Genomic DNA, 26,680 nt, shown 5'->3' with positions numbered 1-26,680 from the left:
TCACTTTTTCAACAATAAAATATGTTAATTATTATTGTCACTGTAAAAATATTATGTTACATCTTTAACAGTTTTGACGCGCTGCTACCTATTTTTAAAGGGGAAGGTAAGAGAGGCGCTTTCGCTCTAGATGCAATCGGAAGAGTGGGTGGAAAAATAAGCCAATTTTATTTAATACCAAATGACAAACCTTTATTATCTTACAATTCAAATAAATGCGCGCTTAAACTAATCAAAATATAATCATCTTAATTGTACGTCTACAACATGAAACTAATCAAATATCTAAACATCTTAATCATACGTCTACAATATGCTGTAACTAAACGGAATAATAAACGCAACTTATTCCAACACAAAGAAACTTGTAAAGTAGCTGGTAAGTGATCGCCTGGCTACCGCGGATTTATAACTAAACGAAGGTAGCCGGCAAGTGATAGCTTGGCTACCTAATAATTCGCGCGGCCGCACATCACTGCGAGAGAGAGAGAGAATAACCGGGAGAGAGAGATAACCTGACCTTTGTTTTCTCCTCTGTGATCCCTAGGAAATGAAGGTGGCAACTGTAGAGCAGGCAACTGCCCGGCTTCTCATCGTTGTTGCTGCTGCAGGTGGTGCGCGCTTTGACGAAAGGCTACGGCGTGGGGCCGCTGAGGATGGAAGACAGCCAACCTCTTCTTTGCAAGGAACAATGGCAGATGATGGCAGCGTGAGCTAATTCCTTAGTCGACTGACCTCGATTGATGGCTGACGCAATACTCCTCCGCGGGCAGTGACCGCTCTCTCGCAAACTATCCCTACTTAGTCCATTTTTATGCGGCGTGCGACGAAGCGATAATTGGTCGTGCGTCGCCGGCCTGCTTTATAACCGCTTAGTTTTCTCTCATGTGAGCGCTCTTTCTCTCTTTCTCTCTCTCTCTTTCTTCAACTGCAGCGCCTTCTTACGTTTTTTCTTCTGCAACGCTTTCTCTCGCTCTCCTTAGGCTATCTTAGCCTGGTCTGGTAATTTATGGCGGTTGAAGAAGAGGTACAGTATTAGGCGCATAGAGAAAGTGCGCCCAATACTGACCACTAAACCTTGCTGACGGAAAGGGGGGGGGGGAGGCAGAGGGATCGACGAGAAACAGGCAACTGCCTACTCTCGTCACATCTTAAAGGATATTATTCTCTAATAATAATAGTATAATTGTCGTTAATAAAATGTTCAATATTTTTTGAATGCGATGTTATGAGAAATGAAAGTTTGATATTCAGTGTGCTTACTTTTTTTACAAAAACGTAAAGTAATTGGCGCAAAAAATATTAAAAAACTATAACCGATATTAAATAACAAGTAAACTTTTACTATTCTTTAAAGTACTTTGCAAGCTTTGTCATTTTTAGGTAATTTAAAAACTTTGATTAATCATTTTCACTATGCATAATAATAATAATTTTGTGTACAAGAAAATCCATTCGTAATTGTTGATTTGTCTAGAATTATAATAATTCAGCGAGTTATGATACGTATCAATTTCGTTGAGCACCGTTTTTATACGCCTTCTCTTTACCATTCTTTGCACTCCGCAACACGCTTGATCATCTATAGCCGCTCACTGATTAGCTGTTCTTTAACACATTTTTTCTAATTACCTAATTACCAAATAAATTTTTTTTTAAATAACTTTTTAAGATGAATACTGCAATATAATTTTCAATTATTGTTTCTGAATTAGCTTGTACAATATACATACGAGGTCTGTCCGGAATGAATCGGGCCTACGTTTATATCTTCGCGCCAAAGTGTTCGAGCGACCTCTACCGGACAGAAACGTCAACAGTAAAATCTCACGAATCTATTGGTTACTTACTGACACTTGCCGGACGTATAGTTCACAGCGTGACCTTGTTTACAGTGCCTTTTTCGCGTTCGTCGGATTTTGATATTGTCAAAGATGACTGAAAAACAAGATCAACGAATTTGAATCAAATTTTGCTATCAACTCGGAAAAAACGAGTTCGGAAACTATTGAAATAATGCAAAAGGCCTTCGGAAGCGAGTGTATGAGCAAAACACGAATAAAAGAGTGGTATAAACGGTTCAAGAATGGTCGCACTTCTGTCGATAGTGATTCTCGTTCTGGCCGACCTTCGACGAAAAAAACCGCAGATAATATTGAGCGGGTGCGACTTGCAATCGAATAAGATCGTCGTATGACTGTATGAGAACTAGAAAAAGACCTTTGGATACCAAAAACTATCATTTCAGAAATTTTAAGTGAAAATTTAGGAATGAAACGCGTGTGTGCGAAATTCATCTCAAAATTGCTCACAGCAGAGCAGAAGAACATTCGCTTAGAAATTGCTCTAGACAATCTGGAAATGGTCAATAATGGTGATAATGTGCTTAGAAAAGTTATTACAGGTGATGAATCATGGGTTTATGGTTATGATCCTGAAACAAAATAACAATCTTCACAGTGGAAGCATTCTGAATCGCCAAGACCAAAAAAAGCACGTCAAAGTCGGAGCAATGTTAATTCAATGTTGATTGTTTTTTTCGATTGTGAAGTTGTTGTACATCACGAATATGCACCAACAGGTCAGACAATCAATAAAGAATACTACATTCAAATTTTAAAACGTTTGCGTGATGCAGTAAGAAGATAACGGCCGCACTTTTGGGAAAGTGGTGACTGGCTTCTCCATCACGATAATGCGCCAGCGCATTCATCCAATCTTGTGCAGCAGTTTTTGAGCAAACACAATATCGCATTGCTTCGACAACCTCCATACAGTCCCGACATAGCGCCTTGTGACTTTTGGCTGTTTCCAAAACTAAAAAAACCACTCAAATGACACCGATTTGATGACAAAACAACGGTTGAAAACAATACGGCGAGTGTACTTAAGGCTATCCCTAAAAGTGAGTTCCAGGACTGTTTTGAAAAGCGGAAACATCGACGGAACCATGTTATTCAATCAAGTCGGGATTACTTTGAAGGATGCCACCCTCCAGATGATAAAGAATAACGCTAGCACGAAAATATAAAGGGAGGCCCGATACTTTCCGGACAGACCTCGTATAGATTTTACAGTATATATAACCTACTGCTTATTTATAGTTGTAACGTGGATTCAGCCCGGTTCATCCCGTTTACATAAAATATATATTATATATATATATTATAAATTATAAGTAAGAAAAATCTAACGAAACAAGTTTATATATATATATATATATATATATATATATATATATATATATATATATAAATGCGTTGATCAGGTATTTGGTTATAAAATATATATAAATAACAAAAGTGGCGTGAGAGAGAAAGAATACGAGGTGTGTTCAAAAAGTAAGGTGACTTCAAATTTCACGGGCAACGTACTTTCGATTATCGATTTTTTTTGTTTTGTTATGTTGGTACACTCTTCCCGAACACTGTACCAAGTTTCAAGTGTATAGCATTTTTTGTTTGGTTGTGAGAGGCGTAAAGGTTATAAGTATTTTGCGTGCTCGGCGATTTCTTGCTATCGAAAAATATGGATCAAAGGATTTGCATCAAATTTGTGTGAAAAATAAAATAAAGTGCTCCGAAACATTTGAAATGTTGACGATGGCATACGGTGAAACTGTTCTGAGTAAAAAAAATGTTTACAAGTGGTACAAACTCTTCCAAGATGGCCGGGAAGATGCCAATGACGAACCTTGCTCTGGACGCCCAAGCACGTCAACAACTGATGAAAACGTTCAAGCAGTGAAGAAAATTGTTCTGGAAAATCGCCGAATCACTATCAGAGAAGTTGCTGAGGATGTTGGTATATCGCTTGGCTCGTGCCATGAATTTTTTTCTAACGTTTCGGGCATAAGACGTGTGTCAGCGAAGTTTGTTCCGAAATTGCTAAATTTTGACCAGAAGAACCGTCGCATGAGCATCGCTCAAGAACTGTTGAATGGCGTCAACGACGACCCAGATTTACTCAAAAGGGTCATAACTGTTGACGAATCGTGGGTATATGGTTATGATATCGAAACCAAAGTCCAATCGTCCCAATGGAAGAGCCCAGATGAGCCAAGACCGAAAAAAGCACGCCAAGTTCGATCAACTGTCAAAGTTTTGCTCACTGTTTTCTTCGATTACCATGGCGTGGTGCATCAGGAGTTCTTACCATATGAACGTACGGTCAATAAACAGTATTATCTTGAAGTTATGCGCCGTTTGCGAGAAGCAATAGAAGAAAACGCCCAGAATTGTGGAAAAACAATTCATGGCTTTTGCATCACGAGAATGCCCCTGCTCACTCATCTTTGCTTGTAAGAGATTTTTTGGCCAAAAACAACACCACAATCATGCCTCAGCCACCATATTCACCGGATTTGGCCCCATGTGACTTTTTCTTGTTCCTAAAACTAAAGAGACCTATGAAAGGACGGAGATTTGCAACGATTGAAGAAATAAAGACTGCATCGCTGGAAGAGCTCAAGGCTATACCGAAAAGTGCTTATGAGAAGTGCTTTGAGGATTGGAAAAACCGTTGGCATAAGTGTATTGTATCTGAGGGGGATTACTTTGAAGGGGACAACATAAATATTGATAAATAAATAAATATTTTTTCTTAAAAATACATAGTCACCTTACTTTTTGAACACACCTCGTATACCAAGTAATGTGAGAGAGAGAGAGAGAGAGAGAGAGAGAGAGAGAGAGAGACAAACGAACGGATACTTACAAATGCGAAAACGTCTAGGAAACGATGCAGGAACACACAATGCGCTCTCGCTTTATATCAGTTCTTATGGAGGCGAACAAACACGACACACGAGCATGTTATACCGATTGTTCTGCCCACTCCGTTTAGCACTCAATTACTCGGTCGATGCAGCAACAAAAGCGCTCTTCGCGATGGCGTAGTCACAGTAAATTGTATTCTCTCTTCGATCGCCTCGTTAACGCTACTAAATAACTTGCTCTTTTCTTATGTTATTCCTCATTACCGAATACGTGTATACTCCTGCAAGACAAAACAAAAAGAGAGTCTCTTACGGGCCTTGCTCCTTCTTCACGCAATACGTAAATTTCAGCCAATTAACGCACGCGATTATAAGTTCGCGACGCGTATCTCCGTCTCTCTCTCTCTTTCTCTTCGTTCTATTCTCGCGTATCACGCGTATAGTTGCGTACACGCATCTCTCTTCTTTCTCACTTACTTTGCGATGGAGCTTGAATATAGGGTATATATACATAAATACTTAACAATGGAATATATAAAGAAATAACAATCATAATTATGAGATAATATAAAGAGGAAGAAATAGAAACATAACCGGTTAACAATCTTGCCCATTGTTCTTTATTTTTCACGTTAAAATACTGAAAATGTTAGAAAAATCTTCCTGACTATAGAATGGTCATAGCCTTTTTTATGCAGATTCCATCTTGGCAACCCATTGTTTAGACTATTCTTTGATCTCAGGAGTGTAGTGATGAATCAATGTTTCATTCACAGTGACAAAACTATCCTTAAAGTCCTGTGGATTTTGCTGGAACAGCTGTAAGCCATTTTTACAACACTTCACACTATCTCATTTTCGGTCAATCATGAGCAATCGCGGCACCCACCTAGCGGATAGCTTTTTCTTGTTCAAATGTTGATGCAAAATATTATGTACTCATTCGCTCAAAATACCTACAGCATTAGCAATGTTACGTACCTTTTGTCTCTTTTGTCAGCCGTCATCATATCATGGATTTTACCAATTATTTTTGAAGTGGTGAGCTCAATAAGGCGTCCAGAACGTTCAGCGTCTTTTGTGTTCATTTGACCACCGTGAGAATTTGGAAACCACTTATAAACCATTCTAGTTGAAGCTGCACAATCGCCATAATATTTATGAATTCTTTTTCATCAATTTTTTACAACCACGCGATTTCTTTGATTCAAATGAATGTTAAACACAAAGTAATAGACTGATCTGTCTGAAATTCGGTATGTGCTCTTCCAAGATATGCTATTAACAGTAAATAACCTCAATATGCACCAGTAATGCCATCTCTCTGACTTTGCACGAACTTTTCAAACGACCTTCGTACCAGCGTAAAGAAGATGAAAATTTTGAAATAGTATTGAGAAGCAAGTAGATATTGAAGAATTTAAAATTGTCATTGAAAAATATTACAAAGTATTATGTATCCATAATATGCGGCATTGTTTTTCCAAACTGCCAATGCCATTATTTGGTATTGAAATAGAATATAATTTCAAGAGCCTAAAAATCTAATTAAATTATATTCAAACCACCAAACATTAAGAGAAAAATTTCAGAGTATTGAAATTGTCAAGAACTCAGGCATACAAAAAATTACTCTAATAAGTGCTAAATGTAAAATATGCAAAATATCATCCAACTAGAAAGTGCCCAATCTAAGAAAAAATAAAAGAAATAATCTATGCTAATTGCAAAGGAAATCACACTGCAAGATATAAAGAATAGCCAGTGCGTAAACGGTTACAGCAAAAATTATTTTCTAGACTATGAGATAAAATATTCAATCAAAATAATACAAATGTTCAGTTGAATTTATATACCAATATCAACAAAGTCAGATCAAACACTACATATACTCAGCTTATATAAAAACAAAATAACCATAATGAAATAGAAATATCAAAAGAAACAACTGCTCTGACAAAACAAAGTGAACAGACTAGTAACGAAAACACTGACAAACTTGAAAGCATGATGGATTAATTAATGCAAAATGCAAATTAATACAAATATCACAATGTTCCGTTTAATCGTACTAAATCAAAATGGCATAATGAACAAACTGAAAATTGCTATCTGCAATACAAGTGGTCTTATGCAGAGACATTTCGAATTAAGAGCATTTTTAACTTACGAAAACATGGATATTATGCTAATTTTAAAAATACACTTTTCAAGCAAAAACGTTTTTAAATAATAATAATTTTAAATAAATTTTACATAAAACAAATCATCCAGGCGATAAAGCACTTGGAGCTACTGCGATCATCATTAAAACAAAAATTAATTATTATATTTAAATACATATTAATGATATTTATTTACAAGCAATCTGTGTATTTATAAATAACAAGAAAGGCTCAATATCAGTGTCAGCTATTTACTATTCTCCAAACAAAATAATAACAAAAGAAAATTGAAAATACTTTTTCCACTCTTAAGGAAATCGTGTTATAGCGGGATGCGATTGTAATGCGTAGCATCCGTGATAAAAATCAAGATCATCAACTGCAACTCTTGGAGGTGGAATTATTTATTAAATACTACTTAAAAATAACTGCATATCAATATCTACCGGAGAGCCGATATACTGTCCATCAGATATAAATAAATAACCAAATTTGATAGATTTTAGAAGTCGTAAAATATATAAACAAAAAATTATTTGAAGTATCATTATGCTTTAACTAAAATCAGACATTCGCTAGTATTAATTAAACTACACACACACACACACACACACACACAAGTACTCAAAATAGTAAGCAACTGCATGAAAATAAATTAGAAAAAATTTGCTCTTTACATTGATGAATGCCTTATGTGAATAAACTTTTTAAATTACATAATGACATAGACAACAGTTTAGAACCTTGAAACGACTACTAATTAAAGCTCTATATTATAATAAGCTCAGTAATTGTAAATGTCAAAGAAACCCAACAATGTACCGCCAATACAATAGCTGAAAAAATTAAAGAAAAAAGATCACTAGCAAAGAGATACCATAAAACCAGATCGGGTCAAAATAAAATAAAATTAAACAACAAAGTTAAAAATTTTAAATACTGTATCAAGAATAAAATCTCACAAACGAAAAAAACTTATAGAATAGAGTCTAAGAGAAGCAATGGATTACTCACTATGAAAAGTTACCAAGCGACTACAAAGATCAACTACATTTATTTCACTCATCAAAAAATCCTGTAGTAATGCACTACATCAAACCAAGAAAAAAACAACAAATTATTATGAAAAATAACATTATGAAAAATTATCAAGAGACTGCATCAATCAACTACAGTACCGTTCAATGACATTTGCCACCCTATTGACTAAAAACATTGAAAACTTAATTATTAAGGTATATAAATAATGAGACATATGAAAAGAGTTTTTAACTATAGATGTTACTATTTATTTATATACTTCTTTATTACAAATTTTCAAGTAACAATTATTTATAAAATAAATTTTTAATTAACAAAGTAATAGAATTTGTAATGTGGTACATTACAAGGCCTTCCTGCGGGCTGAATTATTTGCAACACCTGAGAAAGGCCATGCCCATCCCTTGCCGCCCCGTAACCGGTTGTATAAAATAAAGTTAAACGCGCCCTATACCGAACAATTACTTTTTTTTATGTCCGAACGACCACGCCGGAGATATGGATGAAGCAAACTGTCTAACGCGATCCGACGGACGCTCAAAGAGCAGACAAAAAAAAAGGAGCGCACCACAGAAAAAGAGAGCGCACGCACACACTCACTCACATACACTCCCGACCACGTGTTGCCGACCGGCAAAAGAAAAACGTAAAACTTGACTGGGAAATGCCACGGAAATGCATGTTGATGACACATGCAGATCCGTTACACTCCCAGACACCAACATTAACACTCCCGAGGCACTGACACTCCTGGGGCGAGCAGAAAATCGCCGATGAAGTGGCAGCCGGCAATCAGCTGTGTCGGGCTGCCGAACACCATCGGCGACATCCTGAGCGCCACACACACAAATATCAGCAACCACATACACAAACACCCGGAGGAACATCACAGAACCGACACGGGAGCGCCCCAGGAGGCGCTCCAACAACCGGCACAAGGACACGAGGCGTACGCGCGAGAAACTGAGCGGCCATCTTGAAGCGCCGATATAGACTGAGAGCAAGCGAGCGAGACAGACTGAGACAGAGCGAGCGAGACAGAGCGAGCAAAATAGACGAAACAAGAGCGAGCGAGACAGACTATTTAAAATAATAGATAGAATAATATGCAAATGCGAAGATGAGGGCGCTACAAATGAAACGGCGTATATTATATACATATCTCTGACAGTAAAATTAAAATTATAAATTGGAAAAGAATGAACACGAAACAAATATCGAATTGTAAAATTCGCACGCGGCCGACACCCCTATTATGATAGCGAGCGACAACTACCCCCTTTAGATTTAAATAATAATTTAACTGACCGAATTCGAACTTCTGACAAAATTCGCTAGTGACGTCACGACCAATGAGCAAATTAGAATAAAATTTAATTTCCGTCCGGATAGACAAATAGATAAGAGTAGGGGTAGATCTTTTCCAACAACTAACGATAGCTACCTTAGTGGGGGGTGAGAGAGGGTAAATAACGACGAAAGTAGGAGAGTTAAGGAGGGCGCTGTATACTTCTAATTTACATACGGACCAATAATAAAATATTCGGAGGGCGCTACCGATATCCGAATTAGCATACCGACCAATAATAACATTTCTTCTCGGAAAGAGGAGAAGAAAAGCTATCTTTGACCGCGAGAAGCCGATTCTCGTCCATTTTGCCACTGGATCTCTAGTTGGACGGAGCCTCATTAGCTAATATATCGCAGGACGATTTGCGCTAGACGCCTTCCAATTTTCTTTTGCCAATTTTGTTGCTAAACCGCAAGGAAAAGATCGTAAGTAGGCAAAGTGCCACTCATTTTATTTAATCGCGGAGTGCGGGAATAATCGTTCAGTGCCGTAGGTCGTCGCGACGCGTGGATCCGTCGACGCCGGTGCCTACCGGATCGTGCTGACCTGTCCGCCATTCAGTGAATATAATTTGAGTGTTCGGTTTACGGAAGAAAATTGCAACTTAGTATTCGCGCTGACCTTTCGTTTACTAGTAATTGAGTGTTCGGTTTACGGAAGAAAGTTGCGATTTAGTATTCGCGCTGACCTTTCGTCAACTTTTATTAAGTATTCGTTTTACGAAAGAAAATTGCGATTTAGTATTCGCGCTGACCTTTTGGCCATTTCATGAACCGAGTGTGAGCGGTAAGATCAGACAAGGGAATTTCGCGACTGAGTTATTTGCGCTGACCCTCTCTCTTTATTAACCGAAGACCGACCGGAAAATCATTAACGTTCCGATTAAATTATATCCTTACGGACTTATAGTTATTCAGATTTTTACCGACCCTATTCACTCCGACCTCTTACTTGTAAATTATTAAAATATTAATAAAGTGATTAATTATCTATATACACAATTTACTTTGATATCCCACCTCGACTGTATGTTAGTGATTTTCAGCCGCGATCGGTCATAATCGGGTATCACTAATTCGCTATATTTTCGGGTCACTCGATAGGTAACATACGCGCGATTTCGAACGTATACACGTCCTGAATCAAGGAGCCATCACCTGAGCTGCCGGCATACCCTAATTAAGGAGGAAAATTGGAATCGAGGGTTGGACACCAAGGCCTACAGTAAACATACAAAGCGTATCCCCGTTTGCCCACTCTGCGCAGTAGCCGTTAGGCAGACCGGGATACGCGACAACCCGACTGGCCTTACCCTCGACGATCACCGTAATCAGCCGACGATCTGGCGCCCTAAATAATCGGGGGTAGAGCCAAACAGGCCTTGTGGCGGAAGAACTCGGAGCGCGGTCAACACCCCCGAAATTCCCTGCCACAAATTATAAATAATTTTTTATTTCAAATAAAGTCACTGTGTAATGTAAAAAATTTTAAACTAATAAAATGAAAAATAATTTTTTTTTAATCGTTTTATAAATTTATAAATGGTTTTTTTGATCAAAATGCAACAACTTTTTTCTTTAGAGTTTTTTTTTTGTAAAGAGCATATTTTCCGAGATATAACAATTTGATTCGTAACATGTGTTTTTTAATAAAATATGATATAGCACAAATAAATCGTATAAAAAAAATTTATCGGACATGGATTTTGTAGCATTTGAGACAAGCGTTCAAATCATAAAGACAGATTTTACCTCCTATCTCTTCCCTTTAAATTATATCACATTAAAGTTGGCAAAAACATGAGTTTAATTTTTACTTTTGACGTCATAGTTTTGGAAAAAAAATTAAAAAAACAGACATACTAGAAAACCCTACAAACTTAGTACCCACAGGGTTTTTTACAACTACCTTGAGTCGAGATATAAAACTTTAAAGGGTTAGGTTTTTAGTCCACAGGGTGGCAAACGTCATTGAGCGGTACTGTACATTCATTTCACTTATCAGAAAACCTTTTAGTAATCTGATGAGGAAAACATGGAGATATTTGCAAATCATCTATGCACAGTATTCAAACCTCATCAAAGAATCATCACGGAATAAAAATAAGTTACCTCGCTAAAAGATCTTGATATCCACGACAGTACACCAATTGAAGTAATTCAAATAGTGGAAGTATTATAATCAATCAAAAATATTACAATCAAAAAGGCATCTGGTTTTAATAATATTACAGGAATAATGATAAAAATCTACCTCTAATAGCAATTAGGTTCTTAACAATTGTTTTTAATGTATATCTTCGTCTATCCTATTTTTCTAGTTAATGAAAAGAGACAGAGATTATATTAATCACTAAACTCAGTTAAGGAACTGATTTGACGAAGTCATACGGATCGATTAATATTTTACCAATACTTTCAATGGTTTATGAAAAAATCATTCTCGCTAGATCAATGCAATAATAATAAATAAAAAACTTATCCCGAATTATTAATTTATTTTCAGGTGTAACCTCTCCACAATCAAACCAATAAACAAAATAGTAGTTGCTGCAAAGAAATCTATCGAGGAAAAGTAATATTAAATTGGCATATTCCTCGATATCATACAGGCATTTATTTCATAATGTATGGCATAAAGGACTGCTGCATAAATAAAAAGATATTTTCTAAAGAGACACTACAAATTACTTGAATCATACTTTCAAAATAGAGTATTACATGTCAAAATAAATAAAAAAATATCAAAACGATATATAAGAAAATGTCAAAATATAAAATCATGAGTTCCGCAAAGTAGCGTACTAGGGTTAAACCGAACTTTCTTTTTACTACCGATATGCCGAAGTTTCCAAACATCATAACAACAACATATGCAAATAATACAGCCATTATCTCATCGTACCCAAGGGCAACAATAACATCTGAAATAGATCAAAATTAGGTTACACAGGTACATAAAAAAAGTGGTCTGTATCAAAAACCACATACGATATCTTCTCATGTAGTTTAACACAATGAATCCGAATCCACAGTCAGTTTGACCTCGGCACGACAGGTTCAAGGGCATTTGAAGATCAAATTTAGGAAAAAATATAACAGAATGTAACTAATATTTCTATGGTTTTGAGGATTTCTGAGTCTTGAGTCTGTTTGATCTCATCATGTCTGATCAAGGTCATTTCAAGGTCAAATGTGCATATAATGCAAAGGTTAAATTTTGACTGCAAATTCTGAAAGTACGGACAATTTTACATTAAAATACAATATTTTTAATTTTTTTATCACGTCCTTGAATGTCATTTTAAGATCACTGCATGTCAATATCTTGAGATTTAGCATGATGGTTGCAAAAATACGAATGTGTTTATACAATTAAGCAACTATTTTCATACGTTTCGATGGTCACTGAATCCAAATCCGGGGTTTGTTTATTCTATTGAATCTAGATCGAGGTCAGCTTAAAATCGAATCAACGGAAATGATACAGCTACGCCAAAAAATCACTCTCATACTTTCAATGATCACTGAATCCAAAGCCAGCATTAAAATTGCTCCAAGAATATCCCAGGCACGTTTGATATGCAAATAATTCATGACACTTTTATCCAGATCTAGAACGAACTTGAGCCATACAATACTTTCGTACAAATTAGGGTACTCCAAATTATGTTTACAACAACGTTTCGGAATAACACAAATTGTAAAAATTTATCCTTTTCTTCTTTTGTAATGGACCTTTCTGTCTTTAAAAGATCTATGCAATGGATTTTTCTTTCTCTTTTGCATTTTCTCGTTTTCTCTTTCAAGCATTCAGCCAAAATGTATCATATTTATATCCCATCTTCACTGATACTGACGTTCCATTTCCTTAATATCTCAATTAAATCGTTCACACTGTTCTGTTCTGTAGTTTCCAAGGTTTTCTGGAAAGTAATCAAGATGAGAATGTAAAAAGTGCAATTGTAATTTTATTAAACAACCCAACTTTTTGAAGTTTTTCAATAAATCTTCAACCAAAGTTTTGTAATCTTCACTTTTCTGATTTTCCAAGAAATTCTCTACGATTGTTTTGAGACTTAACCATGTGGCCAACTCATTTTAATGAAAAATATTTCATCTCTGGATAAGGTGCGGATTTGAGGACCATAGAAAACATTTTCTTTTAGTTTAGCATTACTTATCTGGAAACTTCTTTCTTGAGTACTCAAAAATTCTCCATCCTTGTCCACAGCTTTGATAAATTGCTTTATAAAACCAAGTATGATACGAAGGAGTGGAAGCAAAATCTTTGAAGGATCTATTAAAGTTTTACGGGCGATATTTTTTAACTCAAGGTTAAAATCTATTTGCCACTTTTGCTATGTATACTGATCTTCACTATCTCACAGATACAAGAAACAAAGATTTTTTTGTAAAATCTGACTAATGTTCCAGAATCAGAAAAAAATTTTAAATCACCCCAAGCTTTCCATTGCTGTCTTGCGTAATTTATTTTTTCTAATGCTATTTACGTTACCTTTAACTTCGTTGAATGAACTGTTGAGATAGGAGCAACCAAATTTTTTTTTTGGCTCCGTTTAGAATATTTAATGAAAAACCTCTACTTTTTATCTTTATAAATATTAGTTTTCAAGTTATTCATTAACCTTCTTACATTTGTACGAAAGATCATCGAGTTTTCAATATCTTTGGCAATGAACTCACGAAACTTTTTTTCCTTATCCCGATAAACGTACGGTTTAGTCCCCTCGGATAACAAGTTTTCTTTTTTTAATACTGCTTCCAGATACTCAACTCCAGCTTTTGGTAATCCCAAAGCAATTATGAGACCATGCAACGGTAGTCGTTTTAATTAATCGAACCGTTCGCGATTCTGCTTTTCGTGCGTTAGTTCTAATAGTGAAGAGAGAGAGGGGGCGCGCGATTTTTTGAATAAGCAGTTACGCCTCAGCTGTGAACGCGAGTTACCGCCGATTTGTTTTTCGCACTTTGTTTTCGCCGAATAAAGTTTCCTTGGAACAATTACGTGCGTGTGTGTGTAACAATAGTATTGCAGCAGCAAGCAGCGGTGCAGAAGCAGCAGATTGCAGTAGATAAAGGCGAATTGAGGCAGCGCAGCTGATAATCAAGGGGCAGCGGCAGTTGAGATTTTTTGCAACAACAATTACGGCTGATCACCGTGATTGCACCGCATGGTAAGTGCACCATCCGTCATTATATGCGATACAAAATACATTCGGTATTTTGTTTAATTGTGTTAGCGTTAATTTTTGTATTCGCGTCGAGCGCTAGTTCACGGTAGAATTCGAATCTACTCTCTCTCTCTCTCTCTCTCTCTTTCTCACTGAAAATAGTTAATTGTAAAATCCTATTCGCGAGCGTTAGTCTTTCGGCCCTACAAAGACTGTAGTGATTTTTTATTAATTAAAGTCTATTAAATTTATTCGCCGTTTTCGTCGTTTAATTTTCCTAGTAGCTTAAGTAATTGAAAAAGGCTTAGGTTTTAATCGAATTACATCTAGGGGATTAAGAAGATTAGAAGTAAAGTCGCTCACACTTAAAACTCATCAAGTGTAACAAGACACGTGACTCAAGGTGAGTTCAACTCCGTTCGATAGAAGACAACTAGGATAAATCATCTGACGTTAAGGCGAATACACGTATTATCATACGTGTTTAACGGAGCGGCGGTTTGCTCTGCATCGTGGGAGTTTGTTCTTAAATAAATTTCCCATTTTCAAATTTATTTCCCCCGTTACAACCATTAAAAACCTTTTAATTGAATACTTCTAGGGTCTTAGCTGATTTTATACCGAGGAGTCTAAAGTTAATGCTTATTAGGACTAATACACAATTTTAGGAGGTAAAATTCACTCTGAAATTTTACCTTCAGAAACAGCTTTTACAAATATTTCAGAAATAAAAAAAGATAATTCTATGAAATCAACACTAAATATTGTAAAATGAAAAAGGCTACAAAACAGCATTAATTTCAATTGTAAGGGTAGTAATTAATATTTAAAAAAAAATTACTTTTTTTTCATCAATTATTGGCTATAAAAATTACAATAAATATGAATATTTCCTTAAAATTGAGGTCACGTGAAATAAGTTAAAAAAATAAAGTTGTCCTGTTTCGTAGTCTTAGCTTAAATTATTTTTTGTGGAGATAATCACTCCCAATTATAACAAAGTTTTAAAGAAACACGGATAAACGATATATCATTTTAGTAGTACTGGGTACAAGGGAATATAAATTTTTCATTAATTTTGCTAAATTCGTATGTTTTAACGATTGTTTAAATAAATTATTATAAATTTATTCCGAAAAATATGAAATATTTATTGTTGATATGTTGTGTGGACCAATCAGTGATAAAATATATTCTTTATCAAACCAGTTTCTTTAATTGCATATTAAAAATTAAAGTTACGTATTTATGAAGATAGGATTACCAGACCTTTAATTTAAATGTAAGTTATTTCAAATTTATAGGATTTAATTTTTCTTACAATTTTAGAAGGAAAATTATTGTTTTTTAAATAAAACTCTACTATGATAGCAATTTAAGATAACATTTTTCTAACCATTATTCAACTAGTCAACTTGATTTTCTTATTTTCTTTTACGTAAACTCAGTTTTAAGGTGATATATAGTGTATCGTAATTTTTATAGTCAATAATTAATTCATGAAAAAAAACTTATTTTTATTTTAAATAGGGGTTGCTACCCTTACAATTAAAATAAATACTGTCTCATAATCTTTTTCATGCCATAATTTTTAGTTTCATCAAACTATCTTTATTTATTTCCGAAATATTTGAAAAAAACTGTTTCTAGGGATAAAATTTCGAAGTGTATTTAACTCCCTAAGATTGCATGTTAGCCCGTCTTAAAAATACATGTGTTTTATTTCTAAACGTACTATAACACTTTACAATACCATCTGAATTAGCGACACACATACTTGGAGTACCTTTCTTGTGAGTTCAACCCTATAATTTTCCCCTCCCTTTTCTTCGTCCCTACAGCATAGGGCTTGGATCAAGGAGTGTACTTCTATTCTTGCTCTCGTTCTTCTCGTTCTCACGGATGTCTTCTTGCTTGCCAACCATCCGACTTCGAGATGACTAGTGCTACCTCTTTTCGTTCTATATGACCAGCAAGACCTTCAAGCCATGCACTTCCCGTGAGATCTAATAGCCTTCGAATATCTTTTTCCTCGCGAAGCTGACTATTGGCACTATGGGGATGATACACAGAAAATACACTCGTATACGTTTATAGTACAAACATGAATGTATACGAGCAATAAAACCACACGAGCATGACGTACATACGTCATACCTTATATACATTATGACGAATAAATTTAAATCGTCATACTCTCACCAGTTATAATATAATATTCGATAGAAGTTTGTAATATGTATAGCTTGTTCACAGTTACGCAACTGTACGAGAGAGAGAGAAGACGTAGACAAGATGAGAGAGAGGGTAAGCTGGAGAGAGAGAGCTGGGCGGGGATGAGATGAGAGAGCAGAAGAGATACGCTGGCGGCGAGCTCGAACGTTTTTGGGAGGATCGCGAAACAAGGAATACGATTACCTCGTAAAATACTGTGCTGGATAACGAACCGGAGGTGGTTAGCGAGAGCGTGCGTCGTGCGTGTGTGACGGCCGATCCATTTTGGAAAATCTGCGAGCGTACGCGCATATTCGTAAGTGCCAGCTCTTATCATATAGCAACTCTCTCTCTCTCACGTTCCAACGTTCTCTCCCTTTCGAATATTGCTCGTCGAGGAGCATTCATTTGTAATTTTCTCTATTCTAATTCTTTTTATTTAATGAATAAACGTCTATTGTTTCGTTATTGAAAATACTATTTGGCTCTCCCACTTATTTGCTGACACCTTCCTCGCAAAATTAAGAACCCTGCCGCCTCCGCAAACACGAGTAAGCCCGTGTTTTAAAACTGCGCTAGCCGCTGCACAGTAGACCAGTGCAAGGTCTACAACGTCTCGCGAACTCGCGAGAAACGAGACGAAAGTCTCGATTGTTTACGGTAGGTTCATTCGCGAATTTCGCATAAACACGAACTATTCAAAAAATAACCGCACCGTTACAACATATTGATATTTCGTTAATCTTGCATTAATTATAATCGCCACTATAGAACGTAGATTTGCGCAATATTACAATGTACGAGTAGTTCTTATTTTCTATTTTTAATATTGATTCGCAACAGCAGGGGTTTTCAAAAACGAGAGAGCAGTGCAGTCCTCAAAATAGACGCAGGCCTGCTCAATGGAAATGTTTTTCAATTCTGTTAATTAATCATACGTTTGGGCCCTATGTGTCCTACTACCTCATGTAAACTTTCCTACTCTTCTGCGAAATATTGAACTTTATTACCGAATAACAAGGGAGGTAGCCCAAACCCTTTTTTTAACTTGTTTATGTTTTTAAATACTTTACCCGATTGAAATAATGAAATATGCACATTTTCGATGTTTTCAATAATAATTTATAGTTTTTAATTCATACTATCATCTTTTCATAACTCAGTATCGAATATAACAAAATAATAAACTCTTTATATTACAGGGCATCCTTTTCCAGAAATATCAACACGGTCATCACATAAAGGACCTTTAATTCAGAATTTATTATTGAACGAAGCTAGAAGAGAGTATTGCTTACAAAAATATTTTATTACTAAAATAAAACCATAAACTTAATTACATATTTACATAATTTATTAACATTTCTTATTATATGTTGAAAATGTAATTATTATAATATACTGTAGGTATTCCTTTCTATCATATACGTTCGTTAATCTTTTCATAATAATTTAAGCCCATTTCCAGGATTAGGATCCATTAAAGTGTGGGTTCGTAAATGAATTTTTCAAAAATTTGTTACTTTAAGAGGGATGGTCAATAAATTCTTAAAAAATGCAAGAGATGGCGCGCTAAATATCACAACTTATATTGCTACAGCAAGCGTCACTTCTAACTAGAATGCTGTCAAAGTTTTAGTGAAACTCATCAAGTGGTTTCGTTTTATGGTCGGTCAAAATGAACAACTTTTGCTTATGCTTCAACAATGGAAAAAATGTGAATTTCGTTTGCTTACAGTGGAGAATGAACGTACTCGAATTCTCGTCGCTAAGGCCCTCTTAACGTGCATTTACCGTAATCTGGACGATTTTCTGCAAGTACTTATAATTATATAAAAAATTCTTATGTTTTCACTCCTGATATTTGATGATTTTATTTTATTAAATTTCTGATCTTAGGAGTTATCCCTGTAAATAATTACACACCTTGTTTTTCTTGTAAACGTTTCGCAATTCAATTTATTGCCACCTCAGTATACATCTGTTAAATATATAAAATGAATAATTTCAAATCAAATATAGTAATAAATTAAATATAAACCTACGTTTTTTAATATGCTTTGTACTGCAATGTTGATTAAAATAAAAATTATTTCCTCACATATATAACGTCAATATAAAATTATAACATCAATTAAATAAAACAATAATTTTTTGTCAGTACGGTATAAACACATCATGTCCAAGCAAATTAAAATAAAACTGATAGAATACGTTTGTATATGCTCCTAGTAAGTCACTCACGCTGTATAAGAATAGAAAGAGAAAGATTGAATGGTCTAATAAGAGAGATATGAAGAGTGGGGAATACAAAAGAGGAAAAGAAAGATCAGATCATGTTAATCTCATAATACTATTACTAAATAGACTTAATGATGTTAAATATTCTCGAATATTGGTTGCTGAGATATTTTGTATCTTCTTGTGAATTAATGGTATTATCCGTAATTTTAATGTGTACTGATTCTGCGATGCATCCTTTTTTGTAATTCTGTTCTACATGTATAATTTTTGTGTTATCCCAATCAAATTCATGTTTCGGATTATTCACTATATGAGCTGGTATAGGTAGATGTCTAAATCTAGAGTTACTTGGATCTTGAATCGTTTTTTTTACCGAATATTTATGTTCATTGATTCTAGTTTTTAGAGCTCTTTTGCTTTCGCCCATGTATAGGCGAACTTATAATTATAGATGAAAATACAGTAACGCTCAATGACATTTGCCACCCTGTGGACTAAAAACCTAACACTTTCAAGTTTTATATGTCAACTTAGGATAGTTGTAAAAAATCCTGTGGGTACTTATTTTGTAGGATTTTCTAATATCAATTGGCGTAAGCCACATGTCTGTTTTTTCATTTTTTTTTTTTGCCAACTTTGAAGCGATATAATTTAGAGGGAAGTGATGGGAGATAAAATCTGTCTTTACTGTTTGAAATCTTGTCCCAAATGCTACATAATCCATGTCTGAAAAATTTTTTTCATACGATTTATTTGAGCTAGACCGTATTTTATTAAAAAGCACATGTTACGAATCAAATCGTTATATCTCGGAAAATATGCTCTTTACAAAAAAACTCTAAAGAGAAAAGTTGTATTTTGGTCAAAAAAAACCATTTATAAACTTTATACAAATATTTGTTTGAACTTTTTATAAATATTGTTTAAGTAAATTTATAATATAAATCATACAGTTATTTTTTAATTTTTTATTAAAAATAAGTTTGAATAATAGTTCATTTGATTATATAATTATTTGTCAAAAAAATGTCTATCATTAAAATTAAAATATCATTTATTAAGTTTTAATAAGTAGTTTTTGGATTATTTTTATCTTTTGCATTTCTTTAATTTGATTATTAAAATGTCGAACGACAAACCTCCAATTTATAACTTTATGGAATGCGCTTCCGAAACAATTCTAAATTAGTGAATCACTAATTGGCGAGGAATTGACTGTTCAACAAAAAAGAACGCACGAATGGAAAAGGACCGTAGTAGATGAGTTAAAAACATTTCATACTGATCAATTTAAAGTGCAAAATGATTTTTAAAAAATTTCGGAAACAATAAATAATTTAAGTAATAAAGTCGATAGATTGACAAATAAAATTATTGAATGAGATGAAATAATCAAAAATTTAGAATCAAATTTAGATAAATCAAATGAAATTATTGCTATTGTAAAAGAAAGATGTGATGATAATTTTAATGATATTATTCGCGCGAAAAATTATGTTACTATGGAAATGACTGAAACATTTTCAGTACTTCGCGAAAATATTGATAAACTTAAAAATAATGATCAAAATTGATCTATTGTAACTAAAAATATTATTGAAACGATTAAGCAACCTGCTTTAACGTGTTTAGTTTTTGATGATAGTTATAAATATCGTTCAGTAAAATATTTAAATGATCTCAAACGATCTTTGTAAACAAGTAATTATAATACTGCTCAGCTATTATGTTTGCTATCTCGATCTATGACAGGAGTAAATTCTTCGTGGTACGATTTAGTACAGCGTAAGATAAAAAACTTTGAAGATTTTGAAATATTATTCAAAGACCAATTTCGGAACGTAGAAATATGTAGAAATATTACTCGTGAAATAGAATTTGGTAAATATTTTGGTGGTAAATTAACACGTTATAATTATGCAACACGCAAAATAAACGTAGCTTTTGATTTATTAAATAATAAATTTTGTAATGACGGAAAGAAGAGAAATAGTGAAAGATGGAAAATCACTTAATTTTAATTATATTCAGCAACATTTCGTCAGCACGTTTGCTGACCTCTTCAGACTTTATTAATAGAAAAACAACAAATTATTAACAATAGAGTTTGCACATGTAATTTTAATAGTATATAATTATATGTATATGTGTATACCTGATTTCTCTCGTAGTCAAATTATTCTAGGCTAAAACGAATCTATTGGTTACTTACATACACCTACCGCACGTATAGTTCATGCGCAGCGTGTCTTTGTTTACAGTGCCTTTTTTGCGTTCGTTGGATTTTGATATTGTCAAAAATGACTGAAAAACAAGATCAACAAATTTGCATCAAATTTTGCTTTCAACTCGGAAAAACACGTTCGGAAACAATTGAAATGATGCAAAAGGCCTTCGGAAACGAGTGTATAAGCAAAACACGAATAAAAGAGTGGTATAATCGGTTCAAGGATGGTGTCGCACTTCTGTCGATAATGATTCTCGTTCCGGCCGATCTTCGACTACAAAAACCGCAGATAATATTGAGCGGGTGCGACTTGCAATCGAACAAGATCGTCGTATGACTGTGCGACAACTAGAAGAAGACCTTGGGATACTAAAAACTATCATTTCAGAAATTTTAACCGAAAATTTAGGAATGAACCGCGTGTGTGCGAAATTCACAGCAGAGCAGAAGAACATTCGCTTAGAAATCGCTCTGGACAATCTGGAAATGGTCAATAATGATGATAATGTGCTTAGAAAAGTTATTACAGGTAATGAATCATGTGTTTATGTTTATGATCCTGAAACAAAACAACAATCTTCACAGTGGAAGCATTCTGAATCACCAAGACCAAAAAAAGCATGTCAAAGTCGCAGCAATGTTAAGTCAATGTTGATTGTTTTTTTCGATTGTGAAGGTGTTGTACATCACGAATATGCACGAACAGGTCAGACAATCAATAAAGAATACTACGTTCAAATTTTAAAACTTTTGCGTGATGCAGTAAGAAGAAAACGGCCGCACTTTTGGGAAAGTGGTGACTGGCTTCTCCATCACGATAATGCGCCAGCGCATTCATCCAATCTTGTGCAGCAGTTTTTGAGCAAACACAATATCGCATTGCTTCGACAACCTCCATACAGTCTTGACATAGCCCCTTGTGACTTTTGGCTGTTTCCAAAACTAAAAAAACCACTCAAAGGACACCGACTCGATGACAAAACAACGCTTAAAAACAATGCGACGAGTGTACTTAAGGGTATCCCTAAAAGTGAGTTCCAGGACTGTTTTGAAAAGTGGAAACATTGATGGAACCATGTTATTCAATCAAGTGGGGATTACTTTGAAGGATGCCACCCACCAGATGATAAAGAATAACGGTAGCACGAAAATATAAAGGTAGGCCCGATACTTTCCGGACAGACCTCGTATATACTCTTCATCTATTATCCCTTCCTCATCGATATTAACCTGTTAACCGAGCGGGACGTATAAATACGTCCAAAGTAAACAACAATAAGTACGGGTAGGACATATGAATACGTCCTCGATATTTATATTGCGCCCTGGAACGGGCGGGATGTATATTTTACTACTACTATGGTAATACGTCATTCATACACGTCTTAGTGGAAAAGGACGCGCCCGTTATATGTTGCGTAATTAGAAAGGGATTTCCCCGGTTAACAGGTTAATAAAGGCTTATAGATTATGTAGATTATTGGATTATGAAAAGAATTATAAGAAACGCAGAATATCCGAAATCTTACACATTGGCTTACATAAAAACAAGTTAAATAAAAAAGAGGATATACAATATCTTAGTCACATCTATAAGTCTTTATTAAGATCGATGAGGAAGGAATAATAGATGAGTATATTTATGGGTTGAAATACTAGATTTCTCACTTTATTGTAATTTAACTGTGCTACGAAATATTCGTTTTAGCCTATAATAATTTGATTATGAGAGATATCAGGTATACACATATACATATAATAATATACTATTAAAATTACTTGTGCAAACTCTATTGTTAATAATTTGTTCTTTTTCTATTAATAAAGCCTGAAAAGGTCAGCAAATGTGCTGACAAAACGTTGCTGAATATAATTAAAATTAAGTGATTTTCCATCTATCACTATTTCCCTTCTTTCCATCATTACAAAATTTATCATTTAAAAAATCATAAGAGAATCAAGACAGTATGTTACATTTAGCTTTTGATTTGAATGAAAATGTAGATGAGGAACAATTAATAGATAAACTAGCTCGACATTTTGATAGAGATGTATGTTTATTAGTTCAAGTCAGACATATAAAAAAGATTTCAGAGTTTATTAAAATCTTATCTTCTCTAGATAATGATGATTATATTAGTTCACGTCATACTCAAAAAAATAGTGGCGTAGAACAACAAATAAACAGTATAACTATTCAAAATAATAAGTCAATAAATAAAAAGAGTAAATTAAATAAGAATAAAAATAATAATAGTACAAACCCGATTTCACAAGATGTACCAAGTACTTCTTCGGGAAACGCGTAAATGTTGCTTCTCGGAAATCGGAAAAACGTAAAAGTTTGCAACGAGTTGCAACATTAAAATCAAATAATACTTTAATATCAAAAGAATTATTAACTATTTTTGAAGATCCTTGACGTGAAATTAATGGTGAATTATTAAATAATGATAGTAATAATGGGGGCAGAATTTGTCCTGAAATACTTCTTTTATTAGATAGTATTCCGGTAAAAGCTCTACTTGATTCGAGTAGCCAAATTTCTGCTATTTCAGAGGAATTTTATAATCAAAACATAAATTTTTTAGCAGATAAACCTAGTCTTCCGATTAGTGGACATGTTATTAAAGTAGCTACAGGCCAAAAATCGGTGAGATTGAAGAAACAAATTTATTTAAATGTAAAATGGGGTAATCAATACGAGGTGTGATCAAAAAGTAAGGTGAATTTTTATTTTTCTCAAAAAATATTTATTTATTCATCAATTTTTATTTTATCTCCTTTAAAGTAATCCCCCTCGGATATAATGCACTTGTGCCAACGCTTTTTCCAATCCTCGAAGCATTTCAAAAAATCATTTTTTGTGATCTTGTTTAGTTCATCCTTCGATGCCGTCTTTATCTCCTCAATCGTGGCAAAACGCCGTCCTTTCATGGGCCTCTTCAGTTTTGGGAACAAGAAGAAGTCACAGGGGGCCAGATCTGGGGAATACGGTGCCTGTGGCATCGTTACTGTGTTGGTTTTAGCCAAAAATTCGCGCACAAGCAACGATGTGTGAGCAGGGGCGTTATCATGGTGCAAAAGCCAATTTTTATTTTTCCACAAATTCGGACGTTTCTGGCGGATTGCTTCGCGCAAATTGCTCATAACTTGCAGGTAATATTCCTTATTTACTGTTCTACCCTGTGGCAAGAACTCATGATGCAACACACCCCTGCAGTCAAAGAAAACTGTAAGCAAAACCTTTACATTTGATCGAACTTGGCGTGCTTTTTTTGGTCTTGGTGATCCAGAATGCCTCCACTGGGACGATTGAGTCTTAGTCTCGACGTCATAACCGTATACCCATGTTTCGTCACCTGTTATAACCCTGTTGAGTAAATCTGGATCATCGTTGACGTCATTCAGTAGCTCTTGGGCGATGCTCATGCGACGTTTCTTTTGGTCGAAATTGAGCAATTTCGGAACAAACTTCGCTGACACAGGTCTCATGTCTAAAACACTCGTCAAAATTGATTGGCACGAACCAAATGAGATGCCAATATCATCAGCAATTTCTCTAATGGTAATTCGACGATTTCCCAACACTATTTTCTTCACTTCTTCAACATTCTCATCAGTTGTTGATGTGCTGGGGCGTCCAGAACGAGGTTCGTCGTCGGTGTCTTCTCGGCCTTCTTGGAAGAGTTTATACCACTTGTAAAAATTTTTTTGGCTTAAAGTAGACTCACCGTATGCCACTTTCAGCATTTCAAGTGTTTTGGAACATTTGATTCCATTTTTCACACAAAATTTAATGCAAACTCTTTGATCCATGTTTTTAGACAGCAGCAAATCGTAGAGCACGCAAAACACTTCTAACCTTGATGCCTCTCACAAACAAACCAAACATACTACAATGCTGAAATTTGGAACGTATGTTCTAGACGAGTGTACCGACATAACCAAATAAAAAAGTCGAAGATCGAACTGACGTAGCCCGCTAAATTTCAAAATTCACCTTACTTTTTGATCACACCTCGTATATTAATATTATCTTCATAATCGTTCCTAAATTAATAAAAGATTGTATTATTGGTTATGATACACTGAAAAATATAAAGCTCAAACTTGATTCATATAATGAACAAATTTATTTTGAAATTAATAATACTTTAGAAAACTTAAAATATATCGATACATTTATAGATGAAAGTACGTTTCAAAGCTTAACTATTTAGTATGATACTGTCTCGCAATTTGGTAATGATCTGCCATCGCTCATTGATCTAACTCGAAATGAAATAGACGCAGGGATCGCAAAAGATGATTCTGCGGAGCTAACTCGAGGGGAAATTAATGAGAAAATAGATGAGAGCTCAAGCCTAACCGATGCTCAAAGGAATGAGGTAGGTTCGCTCGTATACGAATTTAAAGATGTATTTCGTAAAAAACGAAGTTTGTTAAAAGTACGTATATATTCATGAATTGATTTAAAAAAATAAAGAGCCTTATTTTTCAAAACAGTATGTTATACCGTTAAATCATCGAGAAAATGTTGGAATTGCAATCAAAGAAATGCTAAAAGATGCTGTTCTTCGTCGATCAGTTAGTAATTATATTAATCCGATTGTTATAAGTATAAAGTAAGATAGGTCTATACGATTTTGTCTAAATACCCGAAAATTAAACAAAAAAATAGTAAAAGTTTATTAGTAAACTACATATGAATGATATTTTTCAACATTGTTTCGGAGTAAAATTTATATCTAGTTTTGATTTGACAAGTAGTTTTTGACAAATTCCTCTCGAAGGAGAAACTAAAAAATATACGGCATTTATTATCGAAAGTAATACCTATGAATTTAATGTAGCACCTTTCGGTACATGCACTAGTACAGTAGCATTAGTAAGAGCTTTAAATTTATCAATTGGCTTTAATCAATGAGATTTAAATTTATCTATTTTAGTTCAAGAAGAAATTGAATTTTTAGGACATGTTATCCCTCCATACGGTATAAAAGCTCAAAAAATTAAATTAAAAATGAATTCAAAATTATAAAGCTCCAAAAAACTTAAAAAGCTTGCAATGCTTTCTTGGATTTGTAAATTTTTATACAAAATTTGCGAAAAATTATGATGAAATATGTAGATCTTTAATGAATTTATTGCAAATAAAGCAAGGGCTATCAATGGTTACCTGAGCATGATACAGCTTTTGAAAATGTAAAAAAGATTTTTATTGATACTATAACTTTGAAATTTTCTAATCCTAGTAAACCTTATATATTAGCAACTGATGCTAGTTATCATACCATAGCCGCTGCTTTGTCACAATTAAATAGCGAAGGCGATGAAGAAGTTGTAACATTTATATCTAGAACTTTAAAAGGCGCGGAATTGAATTATTTCACAACCGAAAAAGAACTTTTAGTTGTAGCTTGGACGTGTTTGAAATTGGAAATATATTTAAGCGGTGCGAAAGAAATATATGAAATTCAGATCATGAAGCGTTGAAATTTTTAACTATTTGTAAAATTACGAA

The 26,680-nt window shown here is 34.4% G+C and overlaps 1 protein-coding gene across 1 annotated transcript in view; it reads left to right on the top strand.

Moving 5' to 3' along the window:
* LOC131675497 (large ribosomal subunit protein bL17m) overlaps positions 1-18,099 on the top strand; it is a 143,806-nt gene extending 125,707 nt beyond the window's left edge. The window contains exon 3 of the mRNA XM_058954497.1: positions 17,885-18,099. Within this exon, the coding sequence (XP_058810480.1) occupies positions 17,885-18,012 (128 nt within the window). The 3' untranslated portion in view covers positions 18,013-18,099. The remainder of the gene's footprint in view (positions 1-17,884) is intronic.
* The last annotated feature ends 8,581 nt before the right edge of the window (positions 18,100-26,680 follow it).

Source organism: Phymastichus coffea, unplaced genomic scaffold, assembly GCF_024137745.1.
Source record: "Phymastichus coffea isolate CEN01 unplaced genomic scaffold, Cenicafe_Pcof_1.1 PCOF00024, whole genome shotgun sequence".
Lineage (NCBI taxonomy): Eukaryota > Metazoa > Arthropoda > Insecta > Hymenoptera > Eulophidae > Phymastichus > Phymastichus coffea.
The sequence above is the reverse complement of the archived record's forward strand: the minus strand, read 5'-3'. Positions and strand labels throughout refer to the sequence as shown.